The 24299-nt window shown below is 40.9% G+C and overlaps 2 protein-coding genes and 1 non-coding gene across 3 annotated transcripts; 1 reads left to right on the plus strand and 2 right to left on the minus strand.

Annotated features, from left to right (window-relative positions):
• Positions 1–2360: 2360 nt before the first annotated feature.
• On the minus strand, positions 2361–13176 carry LOC117264974 (glycine--tRNA ligase-like). The gene is made up of 17 exons (XM_078162582.1): positions 12893–13176; positions 12360–12461; positions 10910–11012; positions 10658–10799; positions 10209–10297; positions 7712–7788; positions 7474–7619; positions 7236–7385; positions 6957–7119; positions 6639–6803; positions 6448–6556; positions 6187–6331; positions 6007–6092; positions 5783–5892; positions 4940–5033; positions 4651–4841; positions 2361–2875 (listed from the first exon to the last, which is right to left on the minus strand). The coding sequence occupies exons 1-17, from the start codon at positions 13142–13144 to the stop codon at positions 2750–2752; spliced, it is 2250 nt and encodes a 749-aa protein (XP_078018708.1). The 5' UTR covers positions 13145–13176; the 3' UTR covers positions 2361–2749.
• LOC117265131 (small nucleolar RNA SNORA84) lies at positions 10378–10512 on the minus strand. The gene has a single exon (XR_004502391.1). It is a non-coding gene; the product is annotated as a small nucleolar RNA SNORA84 (small nucleolar RNA).
• A 2379-nt stretch (positions 13177–15555) lies between the features above and the next one.
• LOC117264412 (glycine--tRNA ligase) lies at positions 15556–24261 on the plus strand. The gene is made up of 17 exons (XM_078162688.1): positions 15556–15720; positions 16333–16434; positions 16522–16624; positions 16707–16848; positions 16962–17050; positions 18774–18850; positions 18966–19111; positions 19196–19345; positions 19424–19586; positions 19916–20080; positions 20168–20274; positions 21475–21621; positions 21701–21786; positions 21869–21978; positions 22059–22152; positions 23604–23794; positions 23896–24261. Exons 1-17 carry the CDS (start codon positions 15676–15678, stop codon positions 24007–24009), a joined length of 2031 nt encoding a protein of 676 aa, XP_078018814.1. The 5' UTR covers positions 15556–15675; the 3' UTR covers positions 24010–24261.
• The last annotated feature ends 38 nt before the right edge of the window (positions 24262–24299 follow it).

Here is a 24299-nt window from a genome sequence, read left to right on the forward strand (position 1 = left end):
CCCCTGGGCACAGATATGCAAAAGGCCCCACCATCTTTCCTACATAGAAGGAAGACACACAGACTTTGTGGTGGTTTTGCCTCTTTTTCTATTGTTCTGCATCTTTTTGTGGTTCCTTGTCTCTGTTGTAATTTTGTGTGTGGACAATTTGTGTCTCTTTGTGGTCATTTTGAGTCACTTCCTGGTTGGTATGTTAACTTGAGCAACAGTTTCCAGGCAAAGCACCCCCTGATATTTTGAGCCCATGGGCCTGTGCCTTGTAGGCCAATTTAGTAATCCATCCATGAGCCTAGGCTGCTATCAAGGGTGTAGTAGGTTTAGGGCGTGTTCCAGATTGCATACTTTTTCTTTTAACTTTTACTAGGTACTGCAGCTGCCCTTAAAATGATGTACTGTTGCACAATCGGGACATCCTACTTTCTCATACATACTGTAAATTCTAATATATTGTATTTGCAACAGTGAAATTACATCTGCCTTTCTCTGTCAGTTATTTTTATAGTTATGTCCTTGTTGTGTGTAATATGTATGATTATTAGTTCACTTAAACAATCAATATTCTGATTGTTAGTATTGGACTGGTGATCAGTTACTTGGATGCGCTGTCATCCGTCATTGCGACTTCTAACAGCTGTCGATGAGCTGTAAAGCTGTCATTTGTTTGCAGCTCAGTTGACGTGAGGTATAGTTCACCGTGCAGAAGATTGTGGGTCGGAATACCCAGAAAAACATGCATGCTTGCAAACTGCAAAATCAGACCGGATGTAGTAGAACATCCTGGGAATTTGTATTTTGGTATATAGTGGTATGGGTCAGTTTCTGGTGGAAATGTCTTGGAAAATACAAAATTCACGTGGCAGGTGACAACTAAATCATTATAGAATATAATGCAGTGAAGCTGTCAGCCATTTTGTGTTGCTTTCACATATTTATTCTCCTGTAGATCAACTTTTCTCATTTATAGTTATCTCTGCTGAGTCAGCACTCATGTAGGCCTGAGTTACTCTTCCGTCCTCTTTTTTGGGGGGGGAGAGTAACCTTTTTAAACATTCAGTTTATAAACCCTTCGAATTTTATAGCTCATATGTGTTGTCATGCTCACAGAAAGAGAATGGAAAACTTAGACAAAAAGAAACTGCGTCAAGGTAGTTAAAGGTACTGATCAGTGCGTGTTTTGAGTCATTTTAAAATCAGTAGCCTAAGGGAGCTTATGTTACTAATTTTGGACAGTGCACACTTGTTTCTCCTATATTTACCTTGCACTGTATGTTTTTTTATATTGTGCAACTTTCTCAAAATGTTCTCTTTTGTTACTCAACGTCTCTTGGTGTAAGCCATCTTTCTGAACATTTTTAACAAATTATACTTTTAAAAAGCGATGGGGACAAAGTCGGCCATTTCAGAAAGTGGTAGTGACACTTCCCCAGTGCAAATAATAAAACTAATGATGCCAGAAATACATTTAGCTGCCTCAGTTTCAGGGTCTTGATAATGTGCGTGGTCTCACAACTCGCTGGGACACCTGTGTTTTTCCTACCGTGACTAGTCAAAATGTCTGCTGTGAGAAAGGCCCGTTGGATCAAGAACTTGCCACGAGTGAAACCGATCGAGTCAACACTCCACCCTGACCCCATGAGCTTAAAGCCGTTGACTGTCAAGCAGCACACAAACACACTTGGACATGCTCATTTCTGCAGAGCAAGAGCTGCCTGAGAAGACCTTGAGAAACCAGCCATCATAAATCAAATGTCAGTAAATCTTTCTATCAATGAGCGGTATTAGGAGTGATCGAAACAGTAAAGGTCACATCTTGTCATTTGTCTGTATAATCAGGACAGCTTTTAATAAGGCTGAGATGATGAGATTTGAGCCCTGGGGACACGTGGAGTGTCTGGGATTTATCTCGTGGGAGGAATGATCGACTCCTTGTCTTCACAGAGAGGCAGTTCTGGTGAAGCAGTGAGGCGGCGCAGATATCAAAGGATAGATTATGTGGTGGGGATTCAGTGATATCTGAGGGTTTACGTGACGTTTGTGTTAAATCTGCTTTCCTGCTCTCGTGTTCTGCTTCAAATCCACCATCCCGAGACTCTGGAGGAACAAAGAGCTGAGCAAATGTGCGTCATCTCTTATTCCTCACTAGAGCTGGAGAAGCTACTTAAGACGAATGTTTGGAGGAAGCTGAACAGAAAGGCTACTACATAGTTCTCTGAGCCGGAGCTGCTTCGATTAAGAAATTAAAACTGTAGAAAAGCCAATCAGATCAATGCAGAGTGACAGCTGACAGAAGGTGTTTTGAGTCTGCACCATTTTAGAAGCTTTGAAAACATGACAGAAAACATCACAGCTGTACGCCCGTGTCCAGTAAGTGCTGGTTGTTTTTATTGAAATTGTTAAATATCTCAATCCAATCTGCCTGAAAACTGGAATGGTGGAAGCCTCCTTCCACTGACGACAACAACCTGATTACATTTTCTCCCTTTTAAAACATATTTACGTGGTCATACATGGATGAAATGTTGCTCGTTGGAGAAACAACAGTCCTGTGCAAGCTTTCCACAACTGTTAGATATGATGAATACAAGACAATTTAGTGATTGCAGTGGCGTGGAGCACCGGAGGGGGGGGGGGGGGGGGGGGCTCGGTGCACCACTGTAGCTTATCACAATACAGTTGCAATATTCTTCCTGGTGATGCATATGCAACAAGTCCGTGGGTTTTCATGGAGTGACTGGCAGACGAGTGAGTTTTATTCTTCGACTGTGTCCTTCTTGCTGGTCTCCTGTCCTTCAAAGATGGGGTACTTGGTCTCCACTTCTGCCCAGGTCAATGTGCCGTTAGCCATATCCCGAATAATCACAGGTAACTCGCTGACCTGAGGATTGACACAGAGGTTTCATTGATCTTCTTAAATGGTGTATGTAAGTACAGCTGAAATGCTGCTGTGCTTAATGAACACTTCTGGGGCGTGCGTTAAAGGGACAGTTCAACACAAATAATCCAAAAATACATATTTTCCCTCATAGCTGTAGTGCTGTTTTATTAGTATAGATACTTTTGGTGTGAGGTGCAGAGTGTTGGAGATATCAGCCGTAGAGATGTCTGCCTTCACTTGAATATAATGGAACTAGATGGCACTCGGCTTGTGGTGCTCAGAGCACCAAAAAATACATCTGAAAAACTCAACAGCAATGTCTCTTTCCAGAAATCATGACCAGGTTACTCAAGATGATCCACAGAGCTTGTTGTGAGCAGTTTCATGTAAGAACTATTTTTCATTTCACTTACAGCACCAACCAAAAGGAAGCGTGCATCTACTCATGGACAAGAGTAGATACCGGGGTATTAAGTAATCCTGACGGTATCATTGTCGATACCGTCAAAAATACAGGCGTTCCTCTTTTATTAAACTTATTGTATGCAGTGTGCAGTACGTGCCACCAGAGGTCACCAGAGTCTCCAGTCTCTACTCATGAACAGGCAGCTGAGCTAAAAGACATCATTACACAGAGTGGTGGATGGATGCCCGGGCCACACAGGCTGCTTGAATGTCACAGCACTTCTTGTTTGTTTGTTTGTTTGTTTGTTTTCTGGCACCCATCCGGCACACAGGACCGTAAACAGCCGGCCAGGAACGACTAAGAGAGACTGAGGGGGAAAATAACATGTTTTCTGCATCTAACTCAGTGAATTAGGGGTTTTATTCGCCCAAACCAGAGTGGACTAACTAACTGGATGAGTAACAGGAGTAACCAAGACCGTATGAATGAGTTTTATTTTGTTTCTGTTGAGTCTGAATGCAGTGTGAGTTAACGAGGCAGTTAAGTCTCCAAAAAAATGAGAATTAAAAAAGGTATACAGTTGTATTTCTCTGTTTAATGAGAACAGATGTGAGAATATTACTTTTGTGAACATCTTTGTGAGTTTGCGTTGTGTAATTTTTAGTTTGAAAAACCTAAGAGAGCTTATTGGTCAGTGGTGGGGTCTTGTCTTACTGTATACCCTGGTGAAATTTCAGGAAGGTAGATGCATGCTTCCTTCTGTGCAGTGATATGGTCAGCAAGTGCAGTTCGTAGAAAGAAAATATCCTACATGAAACTGCTCACAACAAGGTCTGTGGATTATCTTGAGTAACCAGGTCATGATTTCTGGAAAGAGACATTGCTGTTTGTTTTTTTCTGATTTGGGGTGAACGGTCCCTTTAAAAGGGCAACAAACAATGGCTACATTGTGCAATACTTCTTCATTCCACACCCGTGACACAAACTCAACGCACCATACAGACAGAGGAAAAAAGTTATGGGCACAGTGCACCTTGTCTACACTTGATGTGTAACATAAAGATGTACACAAGCAGCCACAAACACAAAACACAATAACTGCAGTTACACATGTAAAAAACTGAAGAAATTTGAAACCTAAAATGAGGCTTCAGGTTGTGGTTATGCGCATGAAGCCAGAGTGAAACATGAGCAGTTCTGGTTCCTGTGTAAACAGCTGTATTGATTTAAGTGCATCTGTGCCATCAAGCTGAGCTTTACATAGTGACGGTCTGTAGTGAAAAGCTACAAAGAACAATCAATTTTGGGAAGCGTGTCTCATGTACAAAGATCAGAAAGCATAAAAAAAACAAGGGAATCTGTGCTGTACCTCGGCCCTGATCTGCCTCATCGAGTCGCGGTCTCTCAGCGTGGCTGTGTGAGGCGTCTTGTTCACTGTGTCGAAGTCGATGGTGATGCCAAACGCCACTCCGATCTCGTCTGTCCTGGCGTAACGCCTCCCGATGGATCCTGCAGAGTCGTCCACCTTGTGAGACACACCGTTCTTGGTCAGCGCGTCAGCTGAGAGGGAGAAAGAGAGAAAAAGAAGCGTTAACCAGGACAGCAGACCTCACAGACTCAAAATAGAAGATCTACATTATCATTATGTGGGCACTCACATAGCTCCCTCACGAAGGGCATGAATTCCTGGTTTTGACTCAGAGGCAGGACGGAACATTTGTATGGAGCTACAGTAGCGGGGAAGCTAAAGTACTGCAGAGGAGGAAAGCAAACATTGCAATAATGAAATGATTAAAAGAAAATCAATCACAAAAGCAATCATTACATCATAAAACAGTAATTTTTGGCAGCTTGGTAGGGCTTTCACTGTGGGAAGCTGCTGCCATGTGATGTTTGAAGTGTTAAATTCGTCCCTAATGTCTAACTTGCAAACCTGCTTAAGAAAACTCTGTTTAAATCTAAAATCCATTACTGATAGGCTATTACATATTGCAAAATTAGAATGGTTTAATGAATTCTAAGGACAAATTAACAGTAAATAATCAGCAAGAATGCAGGAGCACAACAACACTCTCTGTGCAGGGTGTTTACAGGTATCAGACACGTGGATATATTGGATATACATTTTTAACCAAACTTAGAAGACAGATTTTTGGATAAATCATGTTTTTCTTATTCAAGCTTTGCAGGTAAGTAATATAATTTAATAATGTATATGTGGTCCAGTGCAGAGGTAGGTTTTAAGTAGGAATATGTTTATTGGAGTGAGTTAGATTAATGTACATTTTGCAAATATGAAGTATAAAGTAAAGTAGTGGGTTCAGTGATAGGTTCAGTGACAGGGCCTTATATATATAAAATGGAATTTAAGACATGTAAAGGCATTTAAAGGACCTGCAGACAGCCTGGACAGCATATTTAACAATGCTAGATGACATTTTAAACAGAAATTATTGTGCTGTTCAACAGATAAAATCATCATGTTGTTCATCCAGACTCACCGTTCTTTGTTCATCACCTTCTCTGACTTGGAATGTGTGCTCAAAGATGGTGTACATGATCCTACCGATGCCAAAGGAGGGCTCGATTACATTGGGGACAACTTCCTCCACTGTGGGCAACAGAGACAGACAGAAAATGTGTGTTAGTTATAGAATATGTCGTCCCAAGTATCCTGACATTATCTTTAGGAGGATGTATTTACAGTGAAATAAATCAATCTCACCATGCAGAGTCTTCTGGAATCGCTTCACCCCAACCATGTCCTTTGTGAGTTTAAAGGTCTTGCCTTCTGACTCGATGGTGAACTCTCTGTGGAGTTAAAATAAAGACACTGACTGAGCTGCAAGTGACAAAGCCACAACCTTTCATCAGGCGCCCACATGAACTGTGCGACTGCACTCACCCAGTCTCATTAAGCAGCTGCTCCTGGTCTGTGATGAAGCACTCGTCACACACAGCCAGATACTCCATGACTATCTTAGCATCCTTCTTATACGCCTTCCCAATGGCTCCTTTGTTGGGCTCGAACTGGACGACATTTACAACTTTGTGTGGAGAAGTTAAAGAGAATAACAGAGCGTCCATTTGCTTAAAATGCTCTTTGTTGTTTGATGGAACAAATATTTTCTTTTGCAGTGTTCGGTGCTGCTGCAGTTTAAGGATATGGGTTCTTTCAGAGGCTTTTCAGCGACCAAAGGGACCTTTGTAGCTCGCGCATGGCACTGCAGATCAAAACAAGACCGGTCTGCACATCCCACGATTTCAATCCAGCCCTGCAAGGGACAAACATTTACTTTGAGCAAAAGTACGTGCACTCTCTGATGAGCTGTAAGGAAACACTGCAATGGAACATACGTAGGAGGTTTTGGCTTCGGCGTCCCAGCAGTCACAGGCGTAGTGAGCCATCTCGTTGTCCATGTGCTGTCGGAAACGCAGCTTGTCTTTGGCGATACCAACTTTAGTAAGGTAGAGGTAGATCCTCCCGATGAAATATCCCAGGACGGAGTTATTGATCACTCCCTTAAATGAGACAGAAGAATCAGTGAGTGTGCTGTGTGCAAGAAAGCTGCTCTTGATTGGTCAGAATTTCAGTGCGGGAAAAATCCAGGAAGAAACCAAAATGTTGAAGAAGAGTACACTTGCAAGATAAATGCGACATATAGTGATTCCCACCTGCTCCACAGCGTCGCCCAGCCTCATAACTTGTGCAGACTGGCCACTGGTCTGAGCCTTGGAGGAGTATAACGTGATGCCCAGGTCGGCTACACTGGAGAATTTAGGGTGGACCTTTTCATTTGGGTCCACAAAGTGCTCAATCTCAGCCATGGTGAACTCTCTGTGTGTAAATGTGCAGCGATTATAATCCTGTTTAGTGTCATGAGTCACATCTCGACAAGTACAGACACAGAAACACAGGCAAGAACAAAAGGTGACACAGCGGGTGTCTCTTACCTAACACGAATGAGTCCAGAGCGAGGAGAGATTTCGTTCCTGAAGGAGTTTCCTATTTGAGCAGCAGCAAAGGGCAGTTTTCCCTGGTTGAACTCCAATAGACGCTTGAAGTTGAGGAAGATTCCCTGAGCGGTTTCAGGCCTCAGATAGCTGCAGGTTTAAATCAAATCAATCACTTGGCAATGACACAAATGTGACATCAAGGAAAAATTCTGTGCAGTATGATGTTTCATTTTACCCCGGCATGTTCCCCCCTGGTCCGATGGACGTCTGAAACATCAGGTTGAAGGAGACGGGAGGTGCGAGGTCATTTCCTGTGGTGGGCGACTTAACGTTGTACTTCACAAACAGATCGGTCAGCTCTTGCTGGGTGTAGTTGTCCAACTGAAAACAATAGTGAATCATTTAAAACTCTGTCAGAAAGAGCTTTTACACTTTAATCCCTCAAAAGAGCACCCCATCCCTGTCGCACTTACCCGAACGATGACGTCCTCCATCTCAGCCTTCTTCTCCGCTGTACACTTCTTATCAGACATCAGCTTCTGGAGATGAGCTGTAGGACACAGGAAGTTAAAAACAATGCTTTCACAAACAGGTGTGACAACACTTAAAAGGGAAACATCAGTATTTTTAAACCTGGGCCCTATTTCAGAAAGCAGGATTAGTGAAAACTCTGAGTATGTTCAGCCTGAGATGAGGGAAACTCTGAGTTCTCCGTTTCACAAAGCCAGTTTAGCGTAACCCCGAGCCAGTTACTATGGCAACAAACTCTGTGAAGCAAACCTGCTGGCTGGCAAGTCACATACGCGGTCATTAAAATCTCCAGTTCAGCTGGGGTGAAATAAGTGGCTCAGCTTTTAACTCATATGCACTCTGATTGAGGTAAATCTGATCAGCTGTTCTGGAAATCAGAGTTTCCTCAGCTCAGACTCAATCAACTCTGAGATCCGGATTAGGCTCAGAGTTCGTTGAGCCTGCTTTCTGAAACAGGGCCCTGGACCCTCTTTTCCCATGATTGTGTCTGAGTGACTAACAGGGACAAAAAATTCTGACATTGGTCCAGTACTGAGCGAGAGTGTTGCAGCGGGCAGCAGCATAACAGGCTGCAATGTAAACCTTTGGGGCAGCTGCGGACCGTCAATTTACATCCATTTAAAGTGCTTGTTTTTGCCACTGACAGGCTCAGATTGTTATTATAAGTGCCTGATAACATTAAAAATGAGATACTGCAAAGAATTAAAATGTTTTCCTTTATCTTTCGCTTGATCCGTTCTGTTTGTTATTGTATCAAACAAAGTTTTGCTCAAGGGGAAGTCTTGTTCTGAAGTCTTGTGGGCAGCCATTGAATCCAAAGGCCTCCACACTAAATATTCAACCATGATATTCGAAATATTCTACCTCTTACTTTAACACAACAAACTCTTCTTGCCACTCATCTCTCATTCACATCTCCACCATTGTCTTCCAGCAACAAGTTACCTCTTGGAGATTTCAGAGTGAGCATTCTCCTTTGAAACTTTGATACAATATCAAACAGACCAGCAAAAGGTCAGGAAAAAAAAGTTTAATTTCTTTGTCAGACCCTTATAACAACAATCTGAGCCTGTTATTGGCAAAAAGTGTTTCAAAAATATCGATTTATCAATGCATATTGATTCCAAATATGTGAAATGGTTTCAACACTCATTTTCCGGAGTGTCAATACTATTTTCTCAATCTTTCTTCTCTCCTTGCCAACAATGAGCTGACACACACCACAGCAGTGCCCTCACAACCCCACTTCCTGTCACTCACTCACAGTGCTGTCTTCTTGTCATTCCACTTGAATATGGGGCTTTTGTGGCACAGTTTTGTTTTTTACTTGCTCTTTTTTTTGCATTCAATGTATTATGATCCAGGAGGCTTTTAGACTTGTGCACCACCACAGTAAAAATATTGTTTTTATTTATGTAAAAGGTTTTTAGTTGTTCATGTTTTCTACAGTCATTCTGCTGTTCTCTACTAACCAAGAAAAGTCATTGTGTCATCTTATAGCCTTGCTATATTTATCTTTTAATAAAAACTACATTAATAGGTATGCCCTCAATGCCAATTGTTCTGTGGTATCAAAAATGGTACTGAATATAAATATTTTTCAAGGTATGGTACAGCAGTCAGAAACTCCAGTACCCTGACAACAGAAGGCAAAAACAAGCACTTCTAGTGGACATAAACTGAGGGTGGATAATTGCTTTGAAGGATTACACTGCAGTCTGTTTCATGGCTGGCGGCATCTCGCTTAATACTGGACCAGTTTCAAAAATTGTTGACACAAAAACACGAAAAAATATGGTCCAGACTGAAAAATACAAAAGTTTCCCTTCATAAGAATTTTTTTTTTTTTAAAAATGAACCTTTATTTTCATTCATTTATATTCTACCTATAGTGTGAAAATGAGTTCAAACTAATTAGTAAGATCACATGCACGTTGTTTTGAAGTAGGTTTGAGATATCTTAGATAAAACATAACATGACTTGACATATTTTCATTACATAACATTTTCAACTTTCAATATGTCATCTCTTTCTGGCAGCTGAGCCAATTAGCCTCCCAGTCTTCCAGGAACGAACATGTTCTTCCTATATCTCATTTTTCCTCCGCTGGCCTTTTGGCACAGCTCCAGTCTGTGTCATCCTCGCAGCTCGCACTGCTCAGAAAGCCCTGTGTGATTTCTGCTGGTCCAGCCACTTCCACTCTCCCTCAGGCACAACAGTGATACTCAGAGCTTGGCCAACCAGCAGCCGCCGCTGACTACACAAGTTTGGACGGCGTCCATTCCACCTTCCGCAGAATCCCTTGAATAATACACAGGGAAAACTTGCGAAGATCTGCCGGGGTTGTTTTAAGGATGACTAATCTTTAGTTTGCACTATGGTGGGAGCCAAGTCTCTAAATATACTCAGACACAGAGGCGGATGTGCAAAAGGCTTACCTTTGAGGAGGTGGTCTGCCCTGAAGCACTCGCCATTCTTGACATCTTTCACCATGTAGTCAGCAAATTTATCCACATGTCCAGACGTCCTGAATGAGGGAACAAACAAAACACCTGAATTATAAAGATTTGTTAAAAGAAAAGTTGTTAATATTCATTTTAATTCAATCCATGTATCTGCAACCGGGCTATGGAAGGCTGCAACAGCGGCGGCTTCCATGCATAAAATCGCAGAATCAATATGTGCCTGTTTACAAAAACCCACAGATCAGCACTTTGGAGCTGACTCTAGGAACCACGAGGCACTCTGTTCAGCAGTTTCAAACATTAACATTCAAAACAAAATACCGTTTAACACCCATACGAGACAAGATACATAAATATCAAAGAGCAATAATAAACATCAAACACATTTGAACCAGCTCACAGAAGCATTAATGGACACCCACTTGAGTACAGGCTCGGGGGTCAGCATGGTGCAGTCGATCTCCAGGATCTGCTCCTCCTGGATGAAGTGCTGCCTCCAGGCCTGCAGGATGTTGTTCTTCAGGGCACAGCCCACGGGGCCAAAGTCGTACAGGCCGCTCACACCTGAGGAGCATTACTGCATGGTAACAGAATCCTTAAAGACTACGTGTACGGTGATTTTTACGCACCGCCCGAAAGCTTTACTTTCCGAACATTAGCTTTCCAAGTCTCACCTCCATAGATGGCAAAGGCCTGGTCGTAGAAGAATCGCCTCTTGAGGGTATCCTCCATCTTGGTTCTGTCAACAATGTCATCTTTGGGTTGTAGTGACAGCTCCTGCAATGGAAATTATATTTACATCATTCTTGACATCTTGCTGCCCTGTACTAGGAAAAATAAGGCAACAAACAAAACATCCGACTTATCAAGACATGTTAAAATAAGTGTTTTAAATGTTTAACTTTTCCCTAAACAACCGGGCTATGAAAAGCTGCAACAGTGGCAGTTTCCATGCTCAACACTGAGGAATCCTTATGCAAAAACCCACAGAACAGCAGCACTTTGGAGCTGACTATAAGAAGGTCCAGGTAGCAGTTTCAAATTATCCTCAATTAAAAACACATAAAAGATTACCAAGAATTCTTTAAACGCCCATAGAAGACATGATATCAGGAGGACAGAAACACATTTGTATCAGCAAGCAAAAGCATTACAGGGAACCTAATTGAGTACAGGCTCACATAGGTCATAACACTGTCAAGATACAAAGTGTGGCAAAGACAGAGTTGAGTCTGAGGATAAATTTAGGAACATCTGAGCCCAGAAATGCATTCTTGATCCTCAGAAACAATATTCTGGCCTTTGGGGCTTTAAAATAACATATCCCAGTTTTCATTTAGCAAATAGAGCTGGCTCAAGTCTCATTATGTGACCTATGTTTGGTCACACGATACAAAGTGATTTTACATGGTATAACAGTACCCCCTGTCTCTGAAGAGTGTGAGATGTCGTTGCAAGCATGTACATGTGCATGTTACATATAGTTTTTGAATAAGTTCCATGTTTGTTCCATGATATCCTCAACCTTTCATGTGTTAAGGATTCCTACATTGATACACAATATGTCACAGACCCCCATTTGATAAGATTTCCCTTCAGGAACCTCCATCTAAAAGATTTTTGTTGTTAGATATGATTAAATCCAGAACTCTATCAACTACAGTTGAGGAGATAATCATGGTGGAAGTGAAACATGTGATCAGAACCGTCATGCTTATGACTCTGCTCTCCCTTCTATAGTGAATTACATAGTGAAAATAAACTGTTCCCCAATTCTGGGAACCCCCTGGAACTCCGAGTTGTGAACCACTGCTCTAATCAAATCCGCAATGGTGTCAAATCCTGCATCCCGGGCCAGCACCCTTTCCCCAGTGTGCTTGTCAACATGGTGGATTGATACAAATGAATAACAGTGTTGGCAAGCTCCCTGTGTTATAATGAAAGTACATTAATATTTGCTGTTCAGCCTGGGAGATGAAAAGTATGGTGATGAATATGCATCTGCAATCCTATTTCTCATGCATGTTGTCCATATCAGACTACGTAAGGCCTGGCAGAGTATTTATAAGGTGTGTGATTCACTGAACAGGCTCAGCCAGATTCAGTTATATGAGCTGCACTCACCTTGGCCTCCAGAGTTCTCTTTCTTGCTTTCAGCTCAGCCACAGCTTTAGTGACATCCACATCAGGAGCTCCATTCTGCTTCAACTGGCGCACAAGGTCCCCCTAAAACACAGAGAGTGCTTATCACTGGCATGAAGAAAACCCAGATCCAGCTACAGCTACACTTCAACTTTAATAAGGGCATTTTTACAAAGCTACCAGCGAATAGTTTTTTTTTTTGTTTTGTTTTTTTGGTAGCAGCATTATCATGTCTCTTCTGTTAACCCCACCCTGCTCACAAATGTCTGCAACAGCAGCAGCAGCACACTGAAACGTGGCAAAGGGCGCAGACATGACTGCCAGCTAGCGTTAGCTAGCAAGCAATGGCTGTCCTCTTTCATTGACAGCTTAGAGAGGAGCCGGTTAAGCTAGCCGGTTAGCCTGGCAGGCTAGCATGCTGACTGTGACCCAGTCAGAGGCAATAAAAAGATATCTCCGCCTAAACAAACCGACTCGGCCCATATCAGTGGAGATAATGAGATAACAATCGTTACCTGCTCTTTGACTGCTACCCTCAAAGGGGCGAGAATCTCCTCAATGTTGCCGTCCATGGTTTGTCCTTCCGCCAGCTGCAGCCACAGGCTTGTCTTCTTCTTCTTCTTACACAGGCAGACCGAGGTTGAAAACGGCCGGTTTTGGGGCGGGTAGCGGAGCGACTGCCGAACGAACCGGACCGAAGACACCGGGCAGAAGGCGGAAATCTCAGTGCTGGTCCTCAGCAGTGCTGATGCTGCGCTCCGAAGCATGGACCGCCGTAATGCGAGAAGAGAATGATGAAATCTCTCGAAACAAGTAAACGCAGCTTCCGCTTTAGACAAGCACTTTCACTACAACCGGCACTGGCACTGGTGTCGTATCGGCAGATTCGTCAAACACGGTAAAAAATAAAATAATAAAATAAAATAAAACAAACAAATTAAATTAAATTAAATTAAATTAAATTAAATTAAATTAAATTAAATTAATACATTTTTATTTTTATAGTCCATCACACTGACACATTTAAAACTGAATCTGATTTCTGACTGTAAAAATAATAATAATAGATGAAATGTTATAAATGACAAAAATAAACATGCCCATGGTCAGGGTTATAACATAGGCCTACTACGCAAGTCACATTTTTAACCAACCACCTCTTTAGTCAAAATTATGACTCATCATCATCTAATAATTTTGATTTATACACCAGAAATTCTGATTTGCTTTCTCATAATGCTGACTAAAAAATTCAAATCTAAATTTATATATTTTTCCATTATTCTACAGAGGCCCCTAAAGGTCATGGTCATGGCTTTGCAAGGGGAATTTAAATGTTATTGCAAGGGAACACAAAAATATTTTAGAAAAATAATTCCCATTATGACCTTTTGGGGCTCCTTTTAATTCTGATTTAGTATCTCATTACTTCATTAAGCCAGACTTTTTATTTTGTATCGTAGAAACATTTTACCTGTTCTACTTTATATAATTTTACTATTTTATTTTATGCAAGAATTTATTTTATTATTATTTTTCATTTATTTTTTTTAATTAATTTTATTATTTTACCTATTATTTTACTGGGACTCAGTTTCTAATTTTATAATTCATAACTTTCATTTATTTATTCATTTATTTATTTATTTTGCTGGCTGAAAAGGGCTTCCAAACAGCTATGAGAAAACACATTAGGCTATAAGTGACAGGAAACTTAAGTATTAATACAGCTAGTCTTTGGATGTCATTGTTTTGGTGTTACTTTATGTTAGAATGTGATTGTGCTGTATTAATTTCTGTGATTTGGACAAATCCATCAGCTCATGCTCAAAGACTGTACAAAACCTTTGCATAATAAAAAAGTACTCACACCTGTTGTTTATTTGTTTGATTGTTTTTTAAAGGATGTGAGAGCTTTTTAAAATCAGTGTAATTATATAGCCAATATTAATTTTATTTTAATGTAGTGATGTTCATTTTTCTGTGTTTTATTGTATTATGTTAAATTATATCATAATATACTCCAAATGTTTTTAAAACATGGTATATAGCATGTTTTGTATATAGGCTATGGTAGCTATTTAGTTGCAATTAAGTTTAATATTTAATGTAATTCAGGTGCCTGTGCCTTTAATATCAAGTACATTTGCTACAAACACATTTTATAGACATTTCATTGAATAAAAATGTTTAATAGAGCTTTTATTTCATTTTTGAGAAGCCTTGTGTGTTGACTTATATGCTAGCTTTCAATAGATAAGGAAATATATCCTCTATTTTTTTTTTTAATTAAGAATCCAACTTTGCTCAGTGTTGGTTGAGATTTAAAGGCAATCTTAAAATTACAATACAACAGCAGCCCTTTAATGTTAATTATTAGTTTTAACCACTAGGTGGCGCCAGATGGTTCATCATTACTGGGCAGCCTTAAAGGGGCCCTTTGGCACAGGGACAAGTCACAAAACCACCTCCTCATGCTGAAACAGTCTAGATCTGCAGAGCCCTGCTGTAGAGAGCAAGGTCACCGAATTAAATCAGTGCAGCCTTTTTCCCTTTACCTATCAGTGCAGGTGGACAGTCAGCCACTGACTAAATGTGGACATTTGGACTTGTAGTCTAAAGCCAAGGCTGAACTGTCACAGGGCAAAGTGGGGAACTGACTCAAGGCTGCAAAGGCGACTATGCAGATTTGTTTAGTGCGTGTATGGTAATATACTGAATGTTTATAGGCTGTTTTAGATGCTTTTTAAACCTTTATTACAAACAGTGGAGCGATAATAGAAAATGAGGAAGATGCAACAGGTCCCCTGGATGGCAGTAGCTTTTGCATAACTAGGCTACTAAATATTGTATGAGGGCCTGATGTTATATATAGTTTTAATATCTTCATTATTTCAGTTTATATTGTGCTCACATGTTGCATATCCCCATATGCATTCGTGTTCAGTCATGTAATCAGATTACTGGGTATTTAATCATAATATAAAACTGCCATATGTTATCTGTTGTGTGCACAACTGGGAGTGGGGGGAATATGGTGTCAAAGGGTACCAACAATGAAATCTAAACTGCTGATAAAGCTTCACTCTCCACTGAAAGGTTTTGTCTTCCTGGATGATGCAACAGAAAGCCCTGGTTTCAGACAACACAACTTACCAGTCGGACTGTAAAGAAACAAGCACCTCCCCCTGTCTTCATTCAGCCTGGAGGAACCCTGAAGGAAAGAGTGGAAACAGTTGAGTCCACAGCTGGCTGCAGGAGGAGCGCGCTGCGGGGAGATTTTACTATACGTGTCAAGATGGAAGAAGTACTGGCGCCTTTAAGGGAGGCTGTGAGGGAACAGGTGAGATATTCTGCCAGTTTACACACCTGCAAAAACCCCAACCAGGATAATGTCCAATTACCAACATGCTGCGACTGCTGACAACTAATCTGACAAGTGTTGATTGGAGAGTTGGTTATATGCTTCTGGATTTTTAAGTGTTTGGCTCATGAAATGATGATTTTATGGATTTTATATGTGCAGAAATAAGAGACGATGTTATTTTAAGCACCTAAGCAGCATGAACAGACTGCACATAGTTCCACTGTCTCTGTCAATATCAGATGGAAAACAGATTTAAAACAATTTCAATGCGAAATTTGCATGTTGTTTGGCTGCATTGCTGCAACAGGTTTCACACTGAATGTTCCTCAGTGAGTAGAAATCATACAGAGCCTCATGGCATGAAAACTAAAGTGAAACTTTAAATAGCCGACTGCTGCTGCTCCAGATGTGTGGGGGCTTTGTAACAGATATATAATAGATCATAAAGGGATTTTAACTAAGCAAATACAGGCCATGTGAATGAACTGAAAGATTAGATTTTTATAAACTATAAAATAGAAAACAGTTGCAAGGTAAATGTGATGTTTCGTGTGACAGTTTTGGTAAGAGCTTTGATATTTTCCGCAGGGTGACTTGGTGCATCAGTTGAAGGAAAAAGGCGCCTCAGAACAGGAGCTGAGCAAAGCTGTCGCAGAGCTGAAAGCCAGGAAGAAGATTCTTGAAGCAAAGGTCAGAGTCTCACAACTGCTGGTTAATCTGTCAACTTTCTATTTCAGTGATAGAATATTTACTGTATTTTAATGTATTCACTCCTAGGAGTTAGCTCTGCAGCCCAAAGATGACACAGTGGACAGAGTGAAGATGGAGGACACCTTAAAGAGGAGATTCTTCTACGATCAGGCCTTTGCCATATATGGAGGTAAAATATGAGACTGATTGTTAAAATTGAAAGGAAAACCAAAACTAGGTGTGTGTTTCATGTGTTTGTTTGTGTGTCTTAGGTGTGAGCGGCCTGTACGACTTCGGCCCCGTGGGCTGTGCCCTGAAGAACAACATCCTACAGGTGTGGAGGCAGCACTTCATTCAGGAGGAGCAGATCCTGGAGATCGACTGCACCATGCTGACCCCCGAGCCTGTCCTCAAGTGGGTGCCAACAAACTCCGAAACATGTACAAAGCAGAAGTTTAACAGCTTGTCTTGGCTGAGAAAGTGCAAAGTTTGCGTTTGATTTGTCCTTAAACCGTGGCTCTTTGCAGGACGTCCGGGCATGTGGATAAATTTGCTGACTACATGGTGAAAGATGCCAAGACAGGAGAATGCTACCGCGCGGATCACCTCCTTAAAGGTGACTTTATTCGACCACCACTGCATCATTCTTAGGATTCAAAAGAGCCCCACCTAGTCCAGTCCTCCCTGAGCTTTCCAGTTTTTCCTTGCATAACGAGGTGTCAGATTTCATCCCTAAAGAGAGGGATGACCTGCAGGCCAAACACTGTCTCTTTATACACCTGAAACTTCCATGTCACGAACTAGAATAACTATATGGTCAAAATATATAATAATAACCAACCTGCTGCAAGATCCTTCTTGATTCTTCTGAGTTCTTTGCAGATTAAGTTTTACCATACTGTTTTAGATCCTCCACAGGAACAGGCTGTGATCTGCCTTACTGGGTTGAATATCCTCAGGACAGTTGCAGGCAGAGGGGAGCAGGAGTTCAAATGTCCTCGAGACTGGTTTTTCAGGTGCTCCTCAATATGGGGTCTGTCTGTTCATCTGTGAGCACACTGAGCATGATCTACTTATAGTGACTGTATTCAGGCATCATGTAGAGACAGGCTGAGAGAACCAGCTGAAAGTGCTGATGTGGAGCCTTAACACAGTTTCTCATTTATGTCTGCGCCATAAAGACATGTTTAAAATGTTAAAGGCATACATACAGTAGACTCTCAATTAAAATGGCACAAAAACAAATCACTTTTTATGTAAACAGACTGTATTATAGTTTTATTTCTTACATTTTTTTGGCTGTAATTGCGCATATTAAAGGTCCAGTGTGTGGGATTTAGGGCCGTCTATTGGCAAAAATAGAATATAATATTAATTACTATTTTTCCATTAGTTAATTTTCATCTGAAACTAAGACTCGTGTTTTTGTTACCTTAGAATGAGTCATTTGTATCTACACACGGAGCAGGTCCTCTTCCACAGAGTCAGCCATGTTGTTTCTAAGGTAGCCCAGAACAGACAAATAAAACACCAACTCCAGATAGGGCCATTTGCTTTTTCATGTCGGCCACCGTAGTTAATAATATCAATAATAATACATTTTATTTGTATGCGCCTTTCAGGACACTCAAGGTCACCGTACAGGCAAAGATAAAGAAAATAACAGCAGATTGAAAAAGTCAACGAGATAAGGAATAAAGTAACATAAAATAAATAACTAAATAATGAAAAAATAATAACATAACAACAATAAATATTCAGCAAACAACAAATAAATATTCAGAGGTCCATCTGGAGAATACAAACTGATATAAACTGATTTTAGGAGCCAGCGTTCACTTCCTGGAAGCTGGTGTTCTGCAGCCATCATGTTCTCCTTCACAGGTTTTAGTTACGCAACCTCACCAGTAGATGTCACTAAATCTCATACACTGGACCTTTAAAGGCAAAACAGTATTTACAACCTTAAACTGCTCTTTGGCAGTAGAGTGATTCATTTTTTGAAAAATATTAAAAGTACCTTGTCATTTTGTCATATTTAAGGTTTTTGGCACCTTTATACTTTGTTAAATTGACAAAATGACAATCAAGACTTATAGCTGAGTAGCTGAGGACAGTTTAAAACATGATAAAGACAAAAAAAGTTTCTGCAAGCAGGGAGCTTCCTGTCCATTTCAGCCTTGTGTCAAAAAATAATATCAAAGAACAAAACCAAGCTACTGGCCAGCAAACTAATATAATAGACTTGAGTGATTAAAAATGTGTATTACCTTCTGTTATAGTCTGTGTTTGACTGAATAACTACCAGCTGCTAAACAAGGTGTTGTATTTCCTCACAGCTCACTTAAAAAAACTGATGTCTGATGAGAAATGTTCAGCAGAGAAGGTGACCGAGATGGAGGACGTAATCACTCAGGTGGGTGCTTGGCAAACACATACTGTACACACACACACACACACACACACACACACACAGAGTCTGAAGTTGTACTGACATCTGCTGGTTGAGAAAATAACCCTCTCTGTTCCAGATGGACAACTACACTCAGCAGGAGCTGGCCAACCTCTTTGTGAAATACAACGTCAAGTCTCCTTCCACAGGAAATGACCTCACACCTCCCGTCTCCTTCAATCTGATGTTTCAGACTTCCATCGGACCAGGGGGGAACATGCCCGGGTACTGATCAGTAAATCACATCATTTTGTTTTAAATGAAAAAACACTTGCTTCCTGTATTAAAATCATGTTGAATAACTTGCAGCTACCTGAGGCCTGAAACAGCTCAGGGAATGTTTCTCAACTTCAAACGCTTACTGGAGTTCAACCAGGGGAAACTGCCCTTTGGTGCCGCTCAGATCGGAAACTCCTTCAGGAACGAGATCTCACCTCGCTCTGGACTCATTCGTGTCAGGTAGTCAGAAACTCCTACATTACCCAACTGCATATTATAACAACTATACAGTGAGATGTTAACTTCTCTTGCTTGCAGAGAGTTCACCATGGCTGAGATTGAGCACTTTGTGGACCCAAATGAGAAGATTCACCCTAAATTCTCCAGTGTGGCCGACCTGGAGATCCTGTTGTTCTCCTCCAAGGCTCAGACGAGTGGCCAGTCTGCACAGATCATGAGGCTGGGCGACGCTGTGGAGCAGGTGGGAATCTTTAAACTATTATTATACAGTGTATGTTTATTCTTAGTGCTGAAATCATGCCTGCTCTCATGTGGCCATAGTTACTGATGGTCACTAACAAATGTTCTAACCCCAATTACACATCATAAACCGGTAAATATAAGCTCAAATAGCAACAAGTAGAGGATTTGATTTTAAATGTTACTTTATAAGTTTCCCATACATTTAATATTGTCACAGTATGTGCCACAGAAATGTTTTTTCTGCAAAATTGTGCAGGATCCATTGCTGTAATAAAATCATATCATTGACGGACTATGATAATTAAAATTTTTTTGTGTCTGCTGCAGGGAGTGATCAACAACTCGGTGTTGGGTTACTTCATCGGAAGAATCTATCTCTATCTAATCAAAGCAGGACTGTCCAAAGATAAAGTGCGCTTCCGTCAGCACATGGAGAACGAGATGGCTCACTACGCCTGCGACTGCTGGGACGCCGAGTCCAAAACCTCCTATGTAAATATTTTCTTCTTTATTCACATGTATAGACGTTAAGAGGTTTGTGAGCATAAGTCAAGACAAGTTTTTGTTTTCCTCTCTCAGGGCTGGATTGAGATCGTAGGATGTGCTGACCGCTCCTGCTATGACCTGTCGTGTCACTCCAGAGCCACCAAGGTCCCTCTAGTGGCTGAGAAGCCCCTGAAAGAACCCATATCCTTCTGTTCGTCCAGTCTAACAACCTCACTGTAATCTGTATTATGGATTTAACATTCAAACTGGAGCAGGTACCTCATCATAATAATATTGAGCAAATTAGATATATAGATATAGATAAATATAGATATATAATCCCAATCAATAGAAAGAAACTGCTACTTATTTTAAAGGTAATTCAAAAGACACACAGCAAACACCTACAAACCATCAAGCTGAAGGTGTTTGGAGACAAATAGGATAAAGTCCTTGTCCAGGCCCTTTATATTTAAAGATGAAGGTACTACCTCAAGTATACTGAACCATAGCTTGGTGTCTCCTTGTGGAGATAAGGGGCATTTTTGACTATGTAGTTTGCTTCAAAGTTTATATTTTAGCATGCACCAAGCACTCTTGTGGGCCATGTTACATATTTTACTCCAGTGTCTTTTCCGATATTACCAGCAGGGGTCGGCAAAGTAATGTAGTCAGCAATGTTGAGACCTGGATCTTTAAAGTGTCCCATCACTTAAAAATTTGCTTTGCTTATTGAAATAACATTTGGATGTTTGAGCTTCACTGTTCAGATATGTGCAGATATGACACTAAAAGGCTATTTTCCCAGTCTTCTGCTGAAAAGAAAAAGTTTAACTTTTGAAATTAAAATGATTTATTCTGTATTTTTATGTCTTATTAAATAATTCTAGAGGGGAATCTTTAAATAATACATGTTCTTAACAACATTTCTACTTGTGCTTTTCAAATAGGTGTCAAAAAATATGCAGTTAACACCACAGGAAGAAGTAAACTGCACCTTCTGCTACATGAGTACAAGCTTCTCATCCATGAGTAGATGCACGATTCCTTTTGTGTGGTCATAGGGTTTACAAGTGTAGTTCAGTAGAAAGAAAATAGTCTCTAAATGAAATTGGTCACAACAAGGTCTGTGGATTATCTTGAATTAGCAGGTCATGATTTCTGGAAAGAGACATTGCTGTTGAGTCTTTCAGAAGTATTTCTTTGGCCACTTTGAGCACCACAAGCCGAGTGCCATCTAGTTCTAGTACATTAGAGAGAAGGATTTTGGTTGAACTGTACCTTTAAGTTTACTTACAATCTTTACCTGGAGTTTCTATCTGCCTTATTAAGGTAATTGACCCCGATTTGTTTCTTTATTTGCAAACCGGATTCCTGTTTTGCTCCTTAACTTCATCACACAAAGTAGTAAATGTCGTCCAGTTCGAGCCCAATAAGGGCGCCATAGGAACAGCCTACAAGAAAGATGCCAAGTCTGTTCTGGAGTACCTGGCTGCCTGTGACGAATGCTACATCACTGATCAGGAGAAGATTCTCAATGAGAAAGGGTAATTTCTGACTGTTTGGTTTATTCACGAATGTGTGCATATTCATTCAAAGTTAATTTGGTGATGTTTATATTTGTAGGGAGTTCAATGTTGAGACAAACAACAAGACATTCAAACTGACCAAAGACATGGTCAGTGTGAAGAGGTTCCAGAAAACTCTGCACGGTAAGAAGTGACACAACCTGCCTTCAGAGCAGAACAGTGAGTTTGTTCATGTGGGAAAACAACCGTCTCTATTTTCCCACAGTGGAGGAGATTGTTCCCAATGTAATCGAGCCGTCCTTTGGCATCGGCAGAATCATGTACTCCATCTTCGAGCACTCGTTCCGAATCCGGCAGGGGGATGAACAGAGGACGGTAAGAATGCTTCAAAACAAGGAATGAGATCTGAGTCAGAAACATGTGATTGTTTCATTAAAGTGACTTTCTTTCTACAGTATTTCAGCTTCCCTGCCACTGTGGCTCCATACAAATGCTCCATCCTTCCTCTGAGCCAAAACCAGGAGTTTATGCCGTTTGTCCAGCAGCTATGTAAGTGTGATGCTAACTTTAGGATTTCAATACAGTATTATGAAGTTCAAAGAAACAGTTTGGCATTTTAGGACATACTCTCTTTTTTCTTTCATATCAAGGGTTAGATGAGAAAATCTACACCACTCTGATGAAAATATGAAGCTGGAGCCTATTAGCTTAGCTTAGCATAAAGACTGGAAACAGGGGGAAACAGCTAGCCTGGCTCTGTCTGTAACAAAATCTGCCTGCCAGCACCTCTAAAGAGCACTAATGAACTCGTCGTGCATGGTGAGGTTGTGTGCCTGACTATTCCTCCTGACTAGGTGCAATAACATTTTCAAGGATCCAGTTTTTATGCTAAGCTAAGCCAAGCTAACTGACTGCAGCCTATAGCTTTATATTATATAACAAATATTTAATAAGAGTGGTGTCAATCTTCTTATCTAACTCAAACAAGGGTATTTCCCAGAAGTGTTTCTATATATCCTTATGAAACTTGAGAATTCAAACTGCACCCCAGTCGCCAGAATACAGTGTTGGCGTGATGGGTTTCTTTATGCAAATCAGGAATATGTTACATATGTATCATATTAACATACCTACAGTGACATGGTGTATGAGCTGACTTGTCATTTGCAAGTGGACGGGATATTGGATGGCGTGGCATTTAGGCGAGATTGCTGCCAAGGTGCAGACCTCTGTTTGAGACTAAAAACAACAAAACATGTAGTTTTTTAGTGGGTCATTGCTGCATTTTCTGCAGCTTTTTAGTTACTAAATGTGGGTGTTTTTAGCAAAATGTCACTGTTTTTCCACCAGCGATGATGCCACGAAAAGCGGTTGTTTTTTACCGAGACATTGCTGCGTTTCCTGCCGATTAGTTCTACGAAAAGCAGTTGTGTTTTTACAGAGACATCACTGTATTCCCTGCCAGGACAGTGCCACAAAAAGGGATTGTTTTTAACCGAGACATTGCTGTAGTTCCAGCCAGGATAGTGCCACGGAAAGCGATTGTTTTTTACCAAGACATTGCTGTGTTTTCAGCCAGGATTGTGTTACAAAACGTGGCTGTTTTTTACTGAGACATCACTGTGTTTCCAGTCAGGATAGTGCCACAAAAAGCAGTTGTTTTTTACCCCAAATTTGCTGCGTTTCCTGCCAGGTCAGTGCTATGAAAAGCGTTTTTTTTCCCCCCAGAGATATCAGCTTTTCCAGCCGTGATTGTGCCACCATTGGGTATTTTAAGCCAAAACGGGATCTTTTCCTAACCTTAACCAAGTGGTTTTTATTCCTAAACATAACCACGTTAACCACAGTGTTGTTGAAACGCAAAGTTTTGACATATCCACTACATAATAACGTACAATGTAACATAACCATGGTTTGCGAAACATACAATGCCAACATTTTTTCTGGTGACTTGGTTGCAAACTGATGACTAATCTCTGTCTCCTTCTTTCTCCTTTAAGCTGAGGCGATGACTAAAAACGGTGTGTCCCACAAAGTGGACGACTCATCAGGATCCATCGGCAGGCGTTACGCCCGGTCCGATGAGATCGGAGTGGCGTTTGGCATCACCATCGACTTCGACACGGTGAACAAGACGCCTCACACAGCCACGCTGAGAGACCGCGACACAATGAGGCAGATCAGGGCCGAGGTAGAACAATCCCACAACTGCAGCTTTAATTAAAAAATAAAGGCCGTGTATGGTCACGTATTTGCTGATTTTTTCTTCTAATAAATAAAATCATATTGCAGGTCTCCGAGTTGCCAGGGATTGTTCGAGATCTGGCTAACGGCACCTTGACGTGGGCTGAGGTGGAGACAAAGTACCCCATCTTTGAAGGACAAGAGACCAGCAAGAAGGAGTAGCTGAACTAGGACTCATCTAGCTACTGTATACACAGGGACCACATTGTGAATAAAGATTCGACATTGCCCCAAGTCATTCTATGATACAGGAAGCTTATTAGCCTTATGAATTGTATATGTATACATACAGGAAAAAGCTATTTCTCTTGGATCCATAGCACTGATACTGTGAAAGCAATAAACAGAGATACAGCCAGCTAGACTTGAGTTTAATGCATTTATCTAACTTTTATAATAAACATTTACAGCATCGTTCTTTTCCTTTTTTGGTGTTTGCTTTGTGTTTTCAG

Source organism: Epinephelus lanceolatus, chromosome 20, assembly GCF_041903045.1.
Source record: "Epinephelus lanceolatus isolate andai-2023 chromosome 20, ASM4190304v1, whole genome shotgun sequence".
NCBI classification, from domain to species: Eukaryota; Metazoa; Chordata; class Actinopteri; order Perciformes; family Serranidae; genus Epinephelus; species Epinephelus lanceolatus.